Source organism: Salvelinus namaycush, chromosome 39 (assembly GCF_016432855.1).
Source record: "Salvelinus namaycush isolate Seneca chromosome 39, SaNama_1.0, whole genome shotgun sequence".
In the NCBI taxonomy this organism is placed as follows: domain Eukaryota; kingdom Metazoa; phylum Chordata; class Actinopteri; order Salmoniformes; family Salmonidae; genus Salvelinus; species Salvelinus namaycush.
Window position 1 is genome coordinate 7,072,672 of NC_052345.1, and position 21,270 is coordinate 7,093,941.

General features: G+C 41.4%; 1 protein-coding gene across 2 annotated transcripts in view; it reads left to right on the forward strand.

Moving 5' to 3' along the window:
• Positions 1 to 20,488, forward strand: part of LOC120032983 (activating transcription factor 7 interacting protein) — a 57,312-nt gene extending 36,824 nt beyond the window's left edge. The window contains exons 2-14 of one of the 2 annotated variants that reach the window (XM_038979261.1): positions 1,022 to 1,067; positions 2,012 to 2,557; positions 2,762 to 3,260; positions 3,468 to 3,655; positions 3,825 to 3,962; positions 4,173 to 4,244; positions 4,758 to 4,816; positions 7,028 to 7,086; positions 7,271 to 7,888; positions 11,118 to 11,225; positions 11,414 to 11,509; positions 14,332 to 14,405; positions 19,471 to 20,488. In XM_038979261.1, the coding sequence (XP_038835189.1) occupies positions 1,050 to 1,067; positions 2,012 to 2,557; positions 2,762 to 3,260; positions 3,468 to 3,655; positions 3,825 to 3,962; positions 4,173 to 4,244; positions 4,758 to 4,816; positions 7,028 to 7,086; positions 7,271 to 7,888; positions 11,118 to 11,225; positions 11,414 to 11,509; positions 14,332 to 14,405; positions 19,471 to 19,953 (2,958 nt within the window). In that variant the 5' untranslated portion in view covers positions 1,022 to 1,049 and the 3' untranslated portion in view covers positions 19,954 to 20,488. Of the gene's footprint in view, positions 1 to 1,021; positions 1,068 to 1,438; positions 1,920 to 2,011; positions 2,558 to 2,761; positions 3,261 to 3,467; positions 3,656 to 3,824; positions 3,963 to 4,172; positions 4,245 to 4,757; positions 4,817 to 7,027; positions 7,087 to 7,270; positions 7,889 to 11,117; positions 11,226 to 11,413; positions 11,510 to 14,331; positions 14,406 to 19,470 lie in introns of those variants that run through there. The other variant, XM_038979262.1, reaches the window with a different exon arrangement.
• The last annotated feature ends 782 nt before the right edge of the window (positions 20,489 to 21,270 follow it).

Here is a 21,270-nt window from a genome sequence, read left to right on the forward strand (position 1 = left end):
AAGCACCTGATGACCTAGCTCAATTTAATATGCTGGGTGAAAATCAATTGGTTCGGATAGCAGTATCTGCCAATTTCTGAGAAACATTTAGAAAAAATTACCTACTCCTCACCTCAATATCATGGTTATTTTGTTGTTTCGCAGATGTGTTCGTTATTTGGAAACCACTGCATTTTGATGAGTGATAATGTCAAGTACTACTAGTGACGTGCGTAACCTGTCCCTAAAATGTCACTTGGGATCAGACAGCAATGCTAGGTAACGGTTTCACTACGTCAGCTAGAATGGTGTATCGTAACTAGGCTAAAGGCCTATTGCTCCATGTGTAGGTTGCTATGACCAAATAGTTTGAATATATTTGTATAGTATTAGTCAGTTTTTCTTTTTTTATATATCATTTTTATAGTATTTTACAGTTTCTCTGACTGCTGTCTGTAATTTCTGCTCATATTTGGACTGTTCAGGCGAGGCAGATGGTTAATCATCTTCCATTATTCACACTGTAGTTTGTCCGTGCCTTTAGCTTGGAATTCATTATTTTTATGTTTTATCTCTGTATTGCTCCTGTGGAGCCTTCTGCACAAACTGATCAGTTCTGTGCCGAAAATGTACTTTCAATGCTCCATTTTGTCGTCATCCTCTGTGTGAAGCCTGTTGTGCGAGTTTGTCTGTGTGTTTGGTGGTTGTTCTAGAAAATTGTGAAACGATTATCTGGACATTTCAAGGTGTATCTTGAAGCACAGAAGCCTAAGTAATGATAGTACATCTCATTCGTGAAGACTAGCCTACCCTTTTTTGGCTGGTTTTTGGCCATTGTGGAATGTCAAACTGTCAGGAGCTTTGCAACACCCACGGCCTGTTCTATTATTAATTATTAAGGCCACCATCTCTTGACTAGTAAAACATGTCTGCAACTTGTTTTTTTATGATGTACTTATTAATGAAAGGCTCTATATGTTGCTGAAATGTGCTTTAAGTCGTTACATTTAATTAATAATAAATACGTTTTTTCCCCCTCTAGGTTATTAGATCCTGTTGGTGTCAAATCCATGATCGGAAACCTCCAGGTGAGATATTATTTTAAATCTAATATAATAAAGGACCACTGAAACCCCTAGGTCACATTTGACTAAATACAAAAATCCATATGAATGTCATATTTTGTATATTGGCCTATTGTTCTTAATGATTGTATCAATGTCACTGTAACTATGAGAAAATGACTGTCAGCAGAAATATAAACTCCATAAGCACAAATTGGAACCTAGCCCCGACACTGGAATGCGTTCGACAATTGGAACTGTATAAGGTAAATCATGCAGTCCTTGCATAACTCTTCCTCACTGTTGCCAACGGAGCCTGTATCTAGGGGCCCTGATTGGCTGAGGAAAAGGACCAATAGGAGCGAAGGGGAGGGACAAAAACAAGTAATGTTGCTGCCATCCTCTGGGATAATGTCATATCCGTGCTGCAGACTGGGCCGGCTGTGTTGGATTTGACAACGCAAAAGCTTGTCAGCCAATTGAAGAGAGGGATAGTGTTCTTACAGTGAAAAGTATAGTATTCTGTCATGTTAGTGTGTTCGTCACCCCTGGACCACATGGCATCTCAAGTTTGCAATCCTGAGGACAAAAAGTTGTGAGCGAACATGCTGGACTAAACTTCAGTGGAGAGGAAGCTGGACTTGAGACAATTTTGATAGACTTCTGCTGAGTCACTCTTTCTGCTGAAATTGACTCTTGTATAGAATGGTTCTGTTTGCTGAGCTCACAGTGAAAAAGAACCTTCTAGAATAGAACAAAGAGGGGAAAAACATACCAACAGGGTTCTACAGTGACCCCTAGTGGTGTCCCAGAACACTGCATTGATTTGGCCTTAAAGATAGCTCATCTGTACCCATTGTAGTGGGTAGAAGCTAGGTGGGTGGCGCAGGCGCTGTTAGCATTCCCGAGGAGGATTCTTTCGTGACCCGTTCCAACTAACATCCCCATCCCTCCTTGTCACTCCTCAGGTTAAAATGGAAGTTGCTGTGGCAGAAGAGAAGAAGAAGATATTCCGAGCCAGGAAAACCATGAAGATAAGCGACCGCCAGCAACTGGAGTCTCTCCACAGCACATTGTCGTCCCCCGTCCCGCCCCTGTCCAATTCCAATTCCAGCTCTCCCCCTCCCCGTAGCCCACTGACGAACGGTACGCACACAGAGGATGCACAGAAGGGGGCAGACAGAGAGCAAAACGACGTTACGGTGACATCTCGTTCCACAACCCCAGTCTCCCCTACCTCCCTGACCTCTCGATCCCCTCCCCTTGCTCTGTCTCTATCGTTGTCTCCCTCCCCACCAACCTCCCAAAGCCCCAAAGCCAAGGAAGATGCCACTCCCTCCCCCTCATCGCCATTCCACAACCTAAACGACGTACTGAAAAAGATGGAGGAAGAGGGAAAGAAAAGCGAGTGTTCCACGTCCCCTTCCAATAAAGACAAGGAAGGAAAGGATACAGAGATGGAGGTGGCAAAGACGGACGAGAAAGAAGAGAAAGCACCTGAGACCGAGAAAGAGGTTTGTATGAGAACGAGTGAGAGGAGCTGAAATATGGATAAATGGGAAACATTGGAAGTTAAGGAAAATGGGGGTTATAGTTGAAAAGTGTTGAAGTTGGCATTGTTAGGGGTCCAAGCACCGCGAGTAGGATTTTTTTTTCTCCATGTGTTTGTTGAGTTTGGCGGCTAAAATACAAACTTACCTGGATGTTCTCTTCTCCAGGAGGCCTGCACTACAACTGGAAAGAGCCATGAGGACCAAGCCCCTATGGATCAGTATCCTCTGGACTCTCCATTCTCTCCCGTCTCACTCGCCATGTCTGACAAAGAGTCTGGGAAGGAAAAGATGACAGAGCAGAAAGAAGACACCGTGGCCATGGAAACGGATACGGACAAGGACCATACAGAGACCAAGGCCTCTGAGGCCTCCACTTCCACGGAAGAGAAACCTTCCTCCCCCAAGGCCGCTACCATGGCCCCCCCTGTTCCCACCCCCTCCCCCTCTGCTGCCCCTGAGCCGGATCAGGACATCAAAGAAGAGTTGGTGAAGAAGGGAGAGAAGAAGAAAGACGATAGTCAGAAAGAGAAGGAAGGAGTAACGAAGGAGGAAAAGATGGAGGTAGTTTCTGTGAAAAAGGAGATGAAAAAGGAGAAACAGAATGTTGCCGGGTGTTCTACCTCATCTCTTGCCTCCTCCACCTCTACATCCACAAGTGACAAAGGTATGAAATGATAGAATCTGCAAGACCTGAAAAATCATCCAGAGTTGACTGACACTACTATGCCAGCTATGTTTCAGTTTCAACAATACAGGAAAAACATCAAAAATTAATAACATACACACAAGCATACTGCACAGGAAATTAAATCACATGACCATTAACCAAAGTAATCTGATTAAACTAAACCAGAACACTTTGTCTCAACAGGGGTGAAGGTGAAGGAGGAAAAGAGCTCCTCTTCTGGACAGAAGCGTCCCTTGTTGGAAGGTGACGAGAAAGATGGAGGGAAGGTTGAAAGAGATGGGAAGAGGCAGAAGGTGCAGGGCGTGGAGTTGGAAGCTCAGCTCGAGTTGAAAATCACCGCGAAAGGTGGCAGTCGCCTAAAACTTGAAAAGGTTGGTCTGGCTGGAATTGATGATACCTGTTCTCACGTATTAGCATTTTACCCACAGGTTTAAGACTTTACCCCCAGTCAGGTATAAAGTAACTCTCAAACAATATTGCCCCACACTATCTAGCCCTAAATTGCATCTTGAGCTCATCCTACGTTTCTCTTCTTCTCAGGTTCTGCAGAAAATGGTTGAGGAGCGGTTGAGGGCGCTGCAGCTCACCGTCTTCGACCAAGGTTTACAGGAGCTAAAAGACCGGGTAGAAAAGATTGATTGTGCCACAAAACACCAGAGCACCCTTAACACACTACAGGTAAGCTAGCTACATGTTAAACTACTAGTAACGGTTATGTTACAAGTCGATTTGACAATAGTCATTAGTCACAACAGTCAGAAATAGTCGTCAATGGTTATAGTCAGCAATAGTCATAGTTTTCAATAGTCACCAAATTCAGAAATGCTAATTAAAATCCTTACAAATGGAAAGTCTCACAGGTTCTCACTGTTTCTTACCCTTTTTCAGGCCAAGATTGCTAGATTAGCAAAGAAATTCGGAGAAGCCAACCAGGCCTCGGAGAACAAAAGAAAACAGGAGGTAAGAAATGTTGTTAATTTATGGGACTCCAGTGTCTCAGATATATTTTTGAAAGTCATCTACTACTCATCGATATTAGTTAAAACTGCAATATGTAACTTTTTGGGTGACACGACCAAATTCACATAGAATTGTGAGTTATTGAGATCTGTCATTCTCATTGAAAACAAGTCTAAGAAGCGGTAGTTCTGTTTATTTCTATGCTTCCCGTTCGAAATATTTGTTTTTGCGTCTTTTGCGTTTGGTTTTATACACCAGCTTCAAACAGCTGAAAATACAATATTTTTGGTTATGGAAAATATATTTCACAGTGGTTTAAATGGTACAATGATTCTCTACACTATACTTGCTTGTTTTGTCACATAAACTAAAATTAGATGAACAATTTGAATTTTAGCAACCAGGAAATGGCGTAACGAATTCTGCATATTGCAACTTTAATATCAAACAGACAATTAAATAAAAATTGCTGAGGGTGTTAGCTAAAGGTGTCACCATGGCGTGTGTTCGCAGGCACTAACGTCCCCTGTTGCCAAGGCTGCACCTGCTACAAACACCATTCCGACACAACGGTAAGAGTTCGGTCCTACTGCCAATGTACTACTTCCTCATTTAGAAAAGCTTTTAGTCATTTGAATGCATTTCCTCCTGTGAATCACAAGTGAACAGTAATCAAAAACGGGATTGCATTGCCTCTAGTCTTATGAAGATGTTGGTTTCAATCATTCTTTTAGTTTGTTTGCAGTCTTGTGTTAATCACCATTGGCAATCATGGATGGCAATTCCAAAACTTTCACATATTCCATAGTTTCCTTTTTTTCCCATCTCTTATGACAGCACATTCCCATTGCTTGTATTCTCCAGCATAAAAATGTATTTTCTGTATTTGTAATTCAAATCATGCAGAAGGAAAGCTGTGTGTTAGTCATTGCATGGGGCTATACTAGCTATCATTGTGCCTTTGTATCAACGTGACAATACCGGCCTGAAGCCAATGAATGCCACACGTGGAGTCAATCACAACGTGTGATTGAATGTGTGGTGACTCTGCACAGGATCGTTGTCAATAAAACTGAGGCTGGATTAAATTCTCGGGGAGATTGGATTAAAAAGCAACAACATCTGCTAAAAACCATAATAACGGGAAACAAAGATGATACCTTTCGAGGGTATTCTCTGATGTACAAGACCGACTTCTTTTTTGTTCGCTTAGTGCCTACCCGTCAGGCATTTTCAAACCAAAATCCCCACATGAAATCAATCATCATTTTGCTTTGGATAAAACAAACGAACAGCGGTTCGGTTTTGCGTCTTTTCTTTTGCACACCACCATGGTTCCAGGTCCTGAGTCTTGTGACGTTATACAATGCGCCAAAGCTTGAGAAAACAAGCTTTTAAAAGCTGTGCAGACAGTGTTCACAGCACCCGATCCAACTGCACCTCTCCTCTCAACAGCGTGCTCCGAATGCATCCAAAGCTGGAGCTGCAGTCTGAAGAGGGGGCATGGCGGAGAGGGGAGCTGGCGACCTCTATTGGTTGGATTAAGAATGAAATGAAGGAGGAGGAAGAATCCGAAGAAGAGTATGAAGAGATATCTGAGGAAGAGGAATTTGAGAAGCCTTCATTCAACCTAAGACACCAGCCTGCTAGAAGAGATGGGTCACAGCAGCAGTCACCACAGCAACCGAGTGGAGGAACTAGGGTTCGTTCAGACATAATGCTGCGTCCCATCTCCACGGACAAGGAGAGACAGCTTTACCTGCGCTCTAAGAATGCTGCCAGGAAGGCCAGATCCGATCGTTATGCAGTATTCCTGTTCCGGAACCTGGTCTCGTACGAGAACTACGTGAAGTGGGTCACCACGGTGAACTACGTCGGAACGTTGGGCAAAGACGCGCTGCCCGCTAACCTGCGCGAAACCATGAAGAAATATTTGGAACAAAGGTTCAACAAACTGTATGCCAGAGACTGGAAAAAGATCAGGGACTCCATCAATGAGATCCTGAGAGTGAAGAGACTACAGTTCTTCTTTGAATCAGACTTTAATTTGACTTAAACATGTTTGATTGGGAAGGTGCCATTTTCCACAGTAGTCGTGTTGCACTTTTATGTTTTGTATGGAATTATGGAAACGACATAGTCTTGAGATAGTTGCAATCGTCACTTTTATTTTACCAACGTTAACAGTAATATAATTGCATTCTAGCCCCATGAAACATTTTATTTGTTCATAATATTTCCAGTTCCTAATGTACTGAACTAAATAAAGGTCTGGAATTACTATATATAAAAAACATGTTATATATCATTACAACACAAATGTATACCAAAATGTTTTCTTTAATGTACAGTACCAAAAATGTTAAACAACCTGCAAACACTTCATGATTTTCATAACAGAATAACACAAACAACTCAAGAATGATACCTATACACTAAACAAGTCCTCAAGGAATTCGTAAAAATTCAATGCAAAAAAGTACAAACAACAGAATACACATAACAAACACACACAAAAATATCTGTAAACACATCATAATGTTACAAACACAGGGGGGGAAACTGAAGAAGACCGAGCCAGAAGACAGAATAATAGTAAACTGGCAAAGTGTGGCAAAGAGGCCGCCAAATTACAGGAAGACTTTTTCTCTGGTCTGTCTCAATATGATCTCTGACCTATTTTTAAACAAGCCAACTGAATGCAAATCACATCTCTTTCAATTACCTTAAATTATTTTGGAAAAAATGATTAAACTCAATGCAAACACACATCTTTCCAACAGGGCAGTAGCAGCTGTCGTAAAGCAGCCCATGACTAGCCCAGTCTCTACCAACCTTACAGGTAAGACCTCCCTTACCTGTCAATAGGATGTTTCACCTATCATGGGGATTGAATGACCCTGAGATCAAGTTATGAGATAAAGAACAACACCAACTGATAGTGCGTTCTGACCTGTCATGGAATAGGATTTTAAAGTTAAAATCTAAACTCGCCATTCCTTTCCTCTCTCCTGTTGTCTTTCCAGTTACTCCGGTGAAGCAGCCCAAACCTGTCCCCACTACCACTACGGCCACTGCCATGGTAACACAGGGCTCCATCCTGCAGCTGATCCCCACCTCCTCTAGCTCCGCCTCCCTGTGCACCGTCACCTCCCAGAGCGGCCCCACCGGCACCCTGCTCCTCAAGACCACCTCTGGCTCCAACGTGGTGGGCCAGAATGGCCAGCCGCTCCTCATCCAGCTGCCTCTCTCTGCCATGGCCAACGGCGGGGCCGGAACCCTGGTCAACATCCCTGTGTCCTCCTTCGCCGCAGTCAACTCGCTCAACAAGGCCAAGACCACTACTCCCACCACTACCTATATCCTCAAGGCCGGCCCCACCACCTCCACCATGGCCGGCCCCACCACCTCCACCATGGCCTTGCAGCCCATCTCCACTACCCAGCTCTCCCCAGCCATGTCCCCAGCCCAGATGACCCTGGCTCGGGCTGTGTACCAGGGGGGCACTGGGGGAATCAGTACGCCCAGTGCTGGGATGTCAGTGACCACAGCCAGGGCGCCGGTTCAGGCGTCCTCTGGTCCAGCCGCTACGGGCTCGGCAGCTCCAGGACCTCCTTCGGGGACGGCTATGACGTCAAAGACAGGTGAGTTTTCTAGCAACAGGCCTGATAACAATATCCTATACTGTATGTGGACAAAAATAATAATTGCATTTATATATACAGTTGAAGTCGGAAGTTTACATACACTTTAGCCAAATACATTTAAAATCAGTTTTTCACAATCGTGTCATTTAATCCTAGTAAAAATTAGGTCAGTTAGGTCAGTTAGGATCACCACTTTATTTTATGAATGTGAAATGTCAGAATAATAGTAGAGAGAATTATTTCTTTCAGCTTTTATTTCTTTCATCACATTCCCAGTGGGTCAGAAGTTTAGTATTTGGTAGCATTGCCTTTAAATTGTTTAACTTCTTTGATATAGGGTGCAGCATTTTCACTTTTGGATCAATTGCGTGCCCATAGTGAACTGCCTCCTACTCTGTCCCAGATGCTAATATATGCATATTATTATTACTATTGTATAGAAAACACTCTGAAGTTTCTAAAACTGTTTGAATGATGTCTGTGAGTATAACAGAACTCATATGGCAGGCAAAAACCTGAGAAAAAATCCAAACAGGAAGTGAGAATTCTGAGGCTGGTCGATGTTAAACTCATCGCCTATTCAATTCCCTGTAATAAATGGATCTGTTTGCACTTCCTACGCCTTCCACTAGATGTAAACAGTCGGTAGAACGTTGAATGAAGTTTATACTGTGTTTTGGGGCCGGATGGGAGGGGAATGAGTCAGTGGTCTGGCAGATTGCCAGTTCCTGGTCATGCGCTTTCCTCATGATATCGCCTTGCGTTCCATAACTTCTACAGACATGAAGGAATGCTCCGGTTGGAAAGTTATTGGATGTATATGATAACAACATCCTGAAGATTGATTCTCTACTTACTTTGACCAGTTTATTCGACTTGTAATATAACTTTTTAAAGTTTTCGTCCAACGTTTGCCTGCATCTGCGCGAGCGTTTGGACACGTGTACTACACATGCTAGCAAAAGTAGCTACTTGGACATAAGTAATGGACATTATCGAACAAAATAACGATTTATTGTGGAGCTAGGATTCCTTGGAGTGCATTCTGATGAAGATGATCAAAGGTAAGGGAATATTTATGATGTAATTTCGTATTTCTGTTGACTCCAACATGGCTGAGAAATGTTGTTAAATCTGAGCGCCGTCTCAGATTATTGCATGGTGTGCTTTTTATGTAAAGTTTTTTTGAAATCTGACACAGCGGTTGCATTAAGAACAAGTGTATCTTTAATTCTATGTAAAACATGTATCTTTCATCAAAGTTTATGATGAGTATTTCTGTTATTTGACGTGGCTCTGCAATTTCTCCGGATATTTTGGAGGCATTTCTGAACATGGCGCCAAAGTAAACCGAGATTTGTGGATATAAATATGCACATTATCGAACAAAATATAAATGTATTGTGTAACATGGTGTCCTATGAGTGTCATCTGATGAAGATCATCAAAGGTTAATGATTAATTTTATCTCTATTTCTGCTTTTTGTGACTACTATCTTTTGCTGGGGAAATGGCTGTGTTTTTCTGTGGCTATGTACTGAGCTAACATAATTGTTTGGTGTGCTTTCCCCGTAAATCCTTTTTGAAATCAGACATGTTGGCTGGATTCACAACATGTGTAGCTTTAATTTGGTGTCTTTCATGTGTGATTTCATGAAAGATTGATTTTTTAGTAATATATTTGAATTTGGCACGCTACATTTTTTTCTGGGTTTTTAGCCAAGTGGGACGCTACCGTCCCACATATCCCAGAGAAGTTAACTTGGGTCAAACTTTTCGGGTAGCCTTCCACAAGCTTCCCACAATAAGTTGGGTGTATTTTGGCCCATTCCTCCAGACAGAACTGGTGTAACTGAGTCAGGTTTGTAGGTCTCCTTGCACGCACACGCTTTTTCAGTTCTGCCCACAAATTTTCTACAGGATTGAGGTCAGGGCTTTGTGATGGCCACTCCAATACCTTGACTTTGTTGTCCTTAAGCCATTTTGCCACAACTTTGGAAGTATGCTTGGGGTCATTGTCCATTTGGAAGACCCATTTGCGACCAAGCTTTAACTTCCTGACTGATGTCTTGAGATGTTGCTTCAATATATATCCACAGAATTTTTCTTCCTCGTGATGCCATCTATTTTGTGAAGTGCACCAGTCCCTCCTGCAGCAAAGCACCCCCACAACATGATGCTGCCACCCCCGTCCTTCACGGTTGGGATGGTGTTCTTCGGCTTGCAAGCCACCCTTTTTTCCTCCAAACATAACGATGGTCATTATGGCCAAACAGTTATATTTTTGTTTCATCAGACCAGAGGACATTTCTCCAAAAAGTACGATCTTTGTCCCCATGTGCAGTTGCAAACCGTTGTCTGGCTTTTTTATGGCGGTTTTGGAGCAGTGGCTTCTTCCTTGCTGAGCGGCCTTTCAGGTTATGTCGATATAGGACTCGTTTTACCTTGGATATAGATACTTTTGTACCTGTTTCCTCCAGCATCTTCACACGGTCCTTTGTTGTTGTTCTGGGATTGATTTGCACCTTTTGCACCAAAGTACGTTCATCTCTAGGAGACAGAATGCGTCTCCTTCCTGAGCGGTATGATGGCTGTGTGGTCCCATGGTGTTTATACTTGCGTACTATTGTTTGTACAGATGAACATGGTACCTTCAGGCATTTGGAAATTGCTCCCAAGGATGAACCAAACTTGTGGTGGTCTATAATTATTTTTCTTTAGATTTTCCCATGATGTCAAGCAAAGAGGCACTGAGTTTGAAGGCAGGCCTTGAAATACATCCACAGGTACACTTCCAATTGACTCAAATGATGTCAGAAGCTTCAAAAGCTATGACATTATTTTCTGGAATTTTCCAAGCTGTTTAAAGGCACAGTCAAGTTAGTGTATGTACACTTCTGACCCACTGGAATTGTGATACAGTTAATTATAAGTGAAATAATCTGTCTGTAAACAATTGTTGGAAATATTACTTGTGTCATGCATAAAGTAGATGTCCTAACCGATTTGCCAAAACTATAGTTTGTTAACAAGAAATTTGTGGAGCGGTTGAAAAACTAGTTTTAATGACTCCAACCTAAGTGTATATAAACTTCCGACTTTCAAAGGGCTCAAAGCACATCCACTTGCGATGTATAGCACCCAATGCAGCAAAATCCAAAAACCTGTTGTAAAAGAGAATATTATCTAACTGTTTTCTTTTCTATTTCTGTTCCATCCCTTTCAGATAACCAAGCAACAAGCTCTAATCCAACCAAAACGGGGGCTCGACCCAAAGGCTCCTTCATAGACCTCACTGAGGAGGAGGAGGAGGAGGAGGATGATGATGTGCTAGGTGAGAATGAATCCCAAAACCATCTCCAAATTCCTCCCTCTCAACTCGAGAGGTCCACTAAATGATTGATTTATGTCCTCTAAAATAGTGACTATTGTTGCTAATGATGTGAATGATTCTGGCTAAATAAATATTAATTGAATTCCCTCTTCTGTCGTCTTCTTAATTCCTTCTCTTTCATTCTGCAGTGACTGGTGTGAGAAAGGCCATTACGACTGCGGTATCGTCATCTTCAGTTACCCAGCGATCTACTGGACCTCCTCCGCTGATCAGCACTCCTAGTGGTGAGGCCTGCACGTTACATAGTCATTGATAATGACAATATACACAGGCAGTTAGGAAAGCTAAGGCTAGCTTTTTCAAACAGAAATTTGCATCCTGTAGCACAAACTCAAAAAAGTTCTGGGTCACTGTAAAGTCCATGGAGAATAAGAGCACCTCCTCCCAGCTGCCCACTGCACTGAGGCTAGGAAACACTGTCACCACCACTGATAAATCCACTATAATTGAGAATTTCAATAAGCATTCTTCTACGGCTGGCCATGCTTTTCACCTGGCTACCCCTACCCCGGTCAACTGCCCGGCACCCCCCACAACAACTCGCCCAAGCCTCCCCCATTTCTCCTTCACCCAAATCCAGATAGCTGATGTTCTGAAATAACTGCAAAATCTGGACCCCTACAAATCAGCCAGGCTAGACAATCTGGACCCTCTCTTTCTAAAATTATCTGCCAAAATTGTTGCAAATAAACTTTTGTTTTTGACCAAATACTTATTTTCCACCATAATTTGCAAATAAATTCATTAAAAATCCTGTGATGATGTGAAAAAAAAATGTGATTTTCTGGATTTTTTTCCCCTCATTTTGTCTGTCATAGTTGAAGTGTACCTATGATGAAAATTACAGGCCTCTCTCATCTTTTTAAGTGGGAGAACTTGCACAATTGGTGGCTGACTAAATACTTTTTTGCCCCACTGTATAAATGCAAAAATATAAATGCAACATGCAACAATTTCTAAGATTTTATGGAGTTACAGTTCATATGAGGAAATCAGTCAATTGAAATAAATTCATTAGGCCTTAATCTATGGATTTCACATGCTGGAAATACAGATATGCATCTGTTGGTCACAGATACCTTAAAAACAGTGGGCCTCACAATGGGCCTCAGGATCTCTTCACAGTATTACTGTGCATTCAAATTACCATCAATAAAATGAAATAGTGTTCGTTGTCTGTAGCTTATGCCTGCCCATACCATATCCCCACTGCCACCATGGGGCACTCTGTTCACATTGTTGACATGAGCAAACAGCTCGCCCACACAACGCCATAAATATGGTCTGCGGTTGTGAGGCCGGTAGGACATACTGCAAAATCTCTAAAACGGCGATGAAAGAAATCAACATTAGCCTCCCGGGTGGCGCAGTGGTCTAGGGCACTGCATCGCAGTGCTAGCTGCGCCACCAGAGTCTCTGGGTTCGCGCCCAGGCTCTGTCGCAGCCGGCCGCGACCGGGAGGTCCGTGGGGCGACGCACAATTGGGCTAGCGTCGTCCGGGTTAGGGAGGGTTTGGCCGGTAGGGATATCCTTGTCTCATCGCGCTCCAGCGACTCCTGTGGCGGGCCGGGCGTAGTGCGCGCTAACCAAGGGGGCCAGGTGCACGGTGTTTCCTCCAACACATTGGTGCGGCTGGCTTCCGGGTTGGAGGCTCGCTGTGTTAAGAAGCAGTGCAGCTTGGTTGGGTTGTGCTTCGGAGGATGCGTGGCTTTCGACCTTCGTCTCTCCCGAGCCCGTACGGGAGTTGTAGCGATGAGACAAGATAGTAATTACTAGCGATTGGATACCACGAAAACTGGGGAGAAAAGGGGATAAAATTAAAAAAAGAAGAAAAAAATAAAATAAGAAATCAACATTAAATTATCTGGCAACAGCTCTGGTGGACATTCCTGCAGTCAGCATGCTAATTGCACACTCCCTCAACTTGAGACATCTGTGACATTGTGTTTTGTGACAAAACTGCACATTGCGTGTATGGGACATTTCTGGGATCTTTTATTTCAGCTCATGAAACATGGGACTAACACTTTACAAGTTGCGTTTTTATATATTTTTTCAGTAATGATTATGATGGTCTTTGACAGGGTCATAAGCAAGCATTGTGGTGGGGCTGGCTGCATCATGTTATGAGTATGCTTGTCATTGGCAAGGACTAGGGAATTTTTTTAAATCCTAGAGGAAAACCTGGTCCAGTCTGCTTTCCAACAGACACTGGGAGACTGTCACCTTTCAGCAGGAGAATAACCTAAAACAAGGCCAAATATACACTGGAGTTGCTTACCAAGACAACGTTGAATGTTCCTGAGTGGTCTAGTTTCAGTTTTGACTTAAATCGGCTTGAATATCTATGGCAAGACTTGAAAATGGCTGTCTAGCAATGATCAACAACCAACTTGACAGAGCTTGAAGAATTGTAATAATAAAATTATGTGCAAAGCTCTTAGACTTACCCAGAAATAGTCACAGCTGTAATCTCTGCCAAAGGTGATTCTAATATGTATTGACTCATCGGGGTTGAATACTCTAATCAAGACGTTTTATTTTTTTATATTTTTTTATATACAAATATTATAATTTTACTTCTACTTTCACATTTAGTATTTTGTGTAGATCGTTGACAAAAAAATGACAATGAAATCAATTTTAATCCCACTTTGTAACACAGCAAAATGTGGAAAAAGTCAAGGGGTCATACTTGGACAAAAAATGTACGTTTAAACTTTTTCTAATGTTCGTATATGGACCCCATATCACCCTGATATTACTATAACACTCATTAGATTCTAATCTTAATTGCTGGATGTTTCATGATTGTGGTCAGTCAGTTGAAACAATTTAATAGAATTCCAAGGATATCTATTAGCCGAGCCATGCCTGTTACTCAATGTGTTATAAGTCAGCTCTATGTCTGTTTGCTCTGTAAAAGCGGTTCTGACTAAAAGTTTGCATTTTGTTGTTTTACTCAAAGAATCTTGTGAACAACGCAGATTTGAGGAGGGGATGCTTATTATGTTATCTAATTTGACATATTGTCCTCTCTTTACAGGCACAACATCAAGAGCATCTCCTCAACAGTCAGTTGGCGGTCCTCATCTGACAGTTCACTACCGCCCCCCTCTGGTGAGTTTGTTACCGCTGAATCTATTTCACATGTTCATATTTTTCTTTGATTCATTTGAGTTCCTATAAGATTATTTGAATGTCTTAATTTCTCAACATTTTAATGAATACGAAACAAACACAACACAATGAAATACAAATAGGCAGTTCCTTGGCCACCTATATAAAGTAATGACCTTGACCTATAAAGATTATCCTTACTTTTTATATTTAATATAGCATTTGTAAAATAACATTAAAAGTATATTTTCTGTGATGTACTGAAGGACATGTGTTTTTGTTACAAAGGTTAGTACTAGAGGGTGAAAAGGTGAAATCATCAAATATTTCAGAGAGATTTACTCACCTCATCACATTGATAGAGGGTCTTCAATGGGTCTTCTTTGTGATGTCACACACTGTCACATGATTACCATCATGTGATATGCTTTAAAATAGCTTTTTATCTTTGTTATACTGAATGACATTGATGAAGCGTAAAAGTCCGGAAAAAAGTTATTCAAGTTTAAAAAAAAAAAAAAATCGATACAGTATGTCGCCCATTACTCTATATATTGTTGCAAACACTAACACACACGAAATAAGATGGCGCCGACAAAGATGGTCACTCGCTTCAAGTCCTTAGGAAACTATGCAGTAATTTAGTTTTTTATGTATTATTTCTTACATTGTTAGCCCAGAAAATCTCAAGTGTTATTATATACAGCCGGGAAGAACTATTGGATATAAGAGCGACGTCAATTTACCTACAGTACGACCAGGAATACAACTTTCCCGAAGCGGATCCTTTGTTCGGCCCTCCGTCCTGGACATTGGATCTAATCCCAGAAGCCGACCGAAAACAACGTCGTCGCTGCAGGAAAGGCAGACTGAGCGGCCTCCTGGTTAGACTTGGAAGGCGAGCACACCACCCACCACTTCCGAGCAGATTAGTCGCCAATGTCCAGTCTCTAGACAACAAGGTGGAGGAAATTAGGGCATCAGTTGCCTTCCAGAGAAACAGCAGAGATTTTAACATTCTCTGTTTCACGGAAACATGGCGCTCTTGGAATATGTTGTCAGAGTCGGTACAGCCACCAGGTTTCTTCATGCATCACGTCGACAGAAACAAACACTGTCTGGTAAGAAGAAGGTCGGGGATGTATGCCTCATGATTAACAACGCATGGTGTAACAATAACAACATACAGGAACTAAAGTTATTTTGTTCAACTGACCTAGAATTCCTTAAAATCAAATTCCGACTGCATTATCTCCCAAGAGAATTCTCTTTGATTATAGTCACAGCCATGTATATACCCCCCAAGCAGATACCTCGACAGCCCTGAAAGATCTTCACTGGACTCTATGTAAACTGGAAACCATATATCCTGAGGCTGCATTTTTGTGGGGATTTTAACAAAGCTTATTTGAGAACAAGGCTTTCTAAATTCTACCAGCACATTGACTGTAGTACCCACTCGAGCAAAACACTGGACAACTGCTACTCTAACTTCCGTGATACATACAAGGCCCTCCCCCACCCTCCCTTCGGCAAATCCAACCACGACTCCATCTTGCTCGTACCGTCCAATAGGCAGAACCTCAAACAGGATGTACCCGTGACAGGAACTATTCAACGCTGGTCTGACCAATTGGAATCCACACGTCAAGATTGTTTTGATCACGTCGGCTGGAAAATGCTCCGGGAAGCCACGGACAATAACATCGATTTATACGCCGACTCGGTGAGCGAATTTATTAGGAAGTGCATTGGAGATGTTGTACCCACTGTGACTATTAAAACCTATCCCAATCAGAAACCGTGGATAGACGGAACCACCGCATTCAACTATGGAAAGAGATTGGGGAATATGGCCGAATATAAACAGTGTGGTTATTCTCTCCGCAAGGCAATCAAACAAGCGAAACGTCGGTATAGGAACAAAATGGAGTCGCAGTTCAACGGCCCAGACACAAGACGTATGTAGCAGGGTCTACAGGCAATTACGGACTAAAAATAGAAAACCAGCTACGTCACAGACACCGACGTCTTGCTTCCAGACAAGCTAAACAACTTCTTTGACCGCTTTGAGGATAATACAGTGCCACCGACTCGGCCCGCTACCGTGGCCGACGTAAGACATTTAAATGTGTTTACCCTCGGAAGGCTGCTGGCCCAGATTCATATTCCATCCCTTTACTTTTGTGTGTATAAGGTAGTTGCTGTGAATTTGTTATATTACTTGTTAGATATTACTGCACGGTCTGAACTAGAAGCACAAGCAATTTGCTACACTCGCATTAACATCTGCTAACCATGTGTATGCGACCAAATTTTATTTTATTTGAATTATGCTATGGGTGTTCATTTATATTTTTACGATGAATTTCTACATTTTAAAAACACTTTTGTCATTAGAATTTTAAACTATTTTATGGCATTTTAAGGTATTTCAAGGAACATTATCTTTATACTGTAGATGCCATTGTCTAATAAGGAAAGAGCTGCACGGCACAGACTAAAGATTAACGCAGATCCAGTTGCTAGGGAGGAAAGACTAGCCAGAAGAAAAGCAAGGTATTGTTTTCATGGCTTCATGCTACTGTCAGCAACAGAATAGGATATAATAGGATATAAAGCTGGGTGGATAACACTTAACATTAAGTTGCGCTATTACACTGTAGTTAATATTTTATTGCACTGCAGTTAAGGTATAAATGATGAATTATATTAGTTAATATAATATTACACACATACACAAATATGGATTAAAAATGGATTATGAATTATATTAGTTAAATGCTGCTTCACATTTGGGGCACTTTATGAAAAATTGAGACTGTACAAGTTTGAATTGAAGTAGTTTGATGGGCGTTTTATCTATCTATTTTGTGTAGGTATTTTGAAATTGCATTTGTGTACCTGCATTGAATAGAAATTTACCAGTTACAGTGTAACAATGCATAATACTTAACTATCATGTAATAATCCAACTTAATGCAATATAAAGTGTTTGCCGCAGGCTCAAATTACAGTAAAGTGATTATTATTAACATTAGCAGTGAAATAGTAACAAAACATGTTTGGGAGAGGGAGTTGATTTAACTTTGATTAAATGTTATCATTGTATAGCCTACTAATAACATTTAATGGCTGTGAGAAGTCCCACGGAAAAGGTGCACTCGATTGGGTTGGTGGTTCGGTTAAACGTTGTGCAGATGAGTTTGTCAAACTGGGCGGTGACCTCCAGAGCCCAAAGGAGCTCTACACCATGCTGGAGAAAAGGCAGTCAAGCGTAAAGTACTTCTGGATTGCTGAGGATGAGATTAACCGATTTTGATGAAGCACTTCCAAATGAGTTGCCAGCTGTCAAATGAACCTTAACAATCCACCAGATCATCGCAGAGGAACCTGGAAAGATCCCACATCGGGAGGTGTCCTGCTTCTGCTCCCGAGCAGGTATCTCCTGTAAGTGCAATGCTCCAACAAAGGTGGACTTTCAGAACCAAATGCAGAAGCAGAAGACAACCTGTCCACAATGGTGAAACCACCAGAGGACTTAAAAGGAAAGTTCATAATAGTCAATTACGATTACCAGCCATTTGTTGGCCAAGTTTTGAAGGTTGTGGGAGAGGAGATGGAAATCAGTTGCATGCAATAAGCAGCTGAAAGAAAGAATTAATTGCGTGGCCCCAAGTTAAGGACATCACATACTACTTCAAGTCGGATGTCCAAGCGGTAATCTCCGAACCAAAGCCGTGTACTATAAAACGAAGGAATTCAAAACTCTGCAACTCTGACTGGCAAAAGTTTACAGAGCTTTATTAGTCCAAATTCCAAGTTACACACTAGTTAGGCTACAGAATACTACATAGTCCTACACAAGAAAACGACATACACAAGCAATCTAAAAAGAAATCCATGTTTTAAAGATGTTATTGAATGATGAGTTCAGTTTGAGAACGTTGATGAGTTCCATTTGATGTTCAAACAATGGATTTGGTTAATATTCTGATGTTCAGAATACAGAAATGTTTTGTTTTGATGTTGGTGGAATAATTGTTTATGCATTTTTTTTTCAAATGCCTGATGTAATGTCATGGCATTACTTTGAGAAAGATATCCACTGTTTCATGAGGATTTTAAGCAAAACTAGTTTTCCCCCCAATGTTTATGGAATGTTTTTTAATTAATGCTTTGTTTGAAATGTTCAATGCTGATTTAATCCTATGTGAATGAAATTGTACCTCATGTGTCAGTTAAACTATGTTGTATAGTAAAACCCATTTTCTTTATGTGTGTGGCGTATGGGTCATTTCTCTCTCTCTCTAGTATGGAAGAGATTTAAGTTCAGCTAGCCTGCACATTTTAAACATCTTATCCTGTTTTTTAGTTTTATAACAAAAAATACCTAAAAGAAAAATACTATTGCTGCTACTAATAATAGTTCATAGGATCATCACATTTAATCAATATTTGTGGGCCGTAGTGATGTGTTATTCAGGGTAACAGAATATTGTCATACAGTATAACACCAGTATTTTATTAAAATACAATAACTTGCTTTTGTTGATTCAGAGACAAAAACAAATCTCAAAGGATGAAGTGAAAGATATTTTCATAGATTTTAGAATTATTTTCATTGTAAGGCAGAAAGTTTTGTAGAAAAAACCTTCAACAAATTGAGTTGTACCCATGACACATCAAATATGTGGTATTCAAAATAAAAGAATGTCATTTTCTCTGGGTAGTTATATTTCTGCCAGTCTAAGCATGGATATATAACCTTGTGATTATGGGAAAAAAACAGTGTTATACTGAATGACATTTTACTAGGGTACATTCATATTAATTATTGGCTTTATTTTTGAATATAAATAATATAAGGGCATAGGTGACACTCCAATGAACAATAAAAATAATTTTAGGGAATTGTAATTGCTGTTTTATTTTTTTGCTACTTTGAAAACCTTAAGTCTTTGACCTATATATTTGTATTTTTCGAAAGCTAAACATTTGTGATATGTTTTCCTGCATATTTCATGCCCTAATTCATTTCCATCTCCTCTCGTTTCCCTCCCAGGACTCCCCATCCAAAGCACGCATGGGAAACAATACCACTCCAACCAAGCCCCCCCCTGTCACCCTGCCCCCGTTACCCTTGGCTCCCCTGCCTCCCGGCCGGCTACCCATGGAGGCCAACCAGACCACGCCCCCCCAGCAGCCCCAGCTGAAGTTGGCCAGGGTACAAAACCAGAATGGCATCGTCCTGTCCTGGTGCGTGGCAGAGACTGACCTGACCTGTGCAGGGGTGGAAAGCTACCACCTGTACGCATACCACCAGGACAACGCTGGGTCGGTCGGTAATGGCCCTGGAGCGGGGCAGCACTGGAAGAAGATTGGGGAGGTGAAGGCACTGCCACTGCCCATGGCCTGTACCCTCACCCAATTCGTCTCTGGATCTACGTATTACTTTGCTGTCCGGGCCCGGGATGTGTACGGGCGCTTCGGGACTTTCTGTGAGCCGCAGTGCACTGACGTCATCAGCGCGACGACTCCTAGCTGAGCCAACCAGGAATGGAAAAGGCATTTCATGTGACAGGAAGTTGATAGCATTCCACCTGCTTATTTTTTAAGGTGTTCTGGAGGACCCTGAATGAGATTGCTTTAGTGTTAACACTTGTGCACGTACACAAACACACACCATGAGAAAACACCTAAATGTACACTGTTGGACTCCAGACTACTCTGATTGGAGAAAGGATATGGCAACGGTTATCGTTGTGCCTATCGTTGTATATTCTTTGTGAGTTAAGCTATTGTACATAAGTGAATTGTTCCCCATGGCAGGTCAGATATTTATATGTTGACTTCTGTTACCCATGTCCAGATGTTTTTATTATAATTTTTTTTTTTTGGCTTTATAAAAATCTAAGTGAAAGAAAATACATTTTAACGTTCACAGAAATTGCACAGGAATGCAAAATCGGTGTTAGAACTTAAATGATGTTAGAACGATGATAGTTATTTTGTATGTATTGTCTGGTAACCAGACTTAATAGGAATGACAAATTCAATAAAACGTTTTATTGGAAAGTTTACAAGTGTTTAATCTGTGAGATTAATTTTGTTTGGCTATGGGGACAGCTGTGTAAACATAGGCTATCTTGTTGTCTGTTTTACATGTGACCCATATCAGATTTGCTCGTTCTCACTGACGTAGCCTCTGAAATAGCCCGCAGATACAATGCTCATTTACTGCCACAGTTTCTTTACATTTTTGGGTGATTGTCTTGTCAGCATTGAAATTGTATATGAATTGAGAATCACATACGAATGTGGTAAGAATCGGAACAGATTCCATGTTTTTGCTGATGTTTACACAATTGGGAAAGGTCAGATATGAATCGGATATGTCCAAACATAAGAATTTGTTGTGCTGTGTAAACAAGGCAGATTTCATGGCTGCGTTTAAACAGGCAGCCCAATTGTGTCAATTATTTGCAAAAAACCTGATCTGATTGGTCAAAAAAAACTTTTAGTGGAAAAATATCAGAATTGGTCTGCCTGTGTAAACGCAGCCATGGAATCTGATCTTTTGACTTCCAATTTATACCACCTCTATATGTGGATCTCAATCCTGATACAAACCATATGCGACCTCTGTCTGGACGCTCAGATTCTTTTGATCTGAAGTGTTATTTTTTGCACATGACCTGCTATTATCATGACAACCACCCCAAAATGTAAAGGAACAGTGACAGGAAATGAGCATTGCATCTGTGTGCTATCCGGGATCCTTGGGACTACTTCAGAGGCTACATCAGTTTGAATGCTCAAATCAGATGTGGGTCACATGTAAAACTGAGTGGACAAAAAGAAA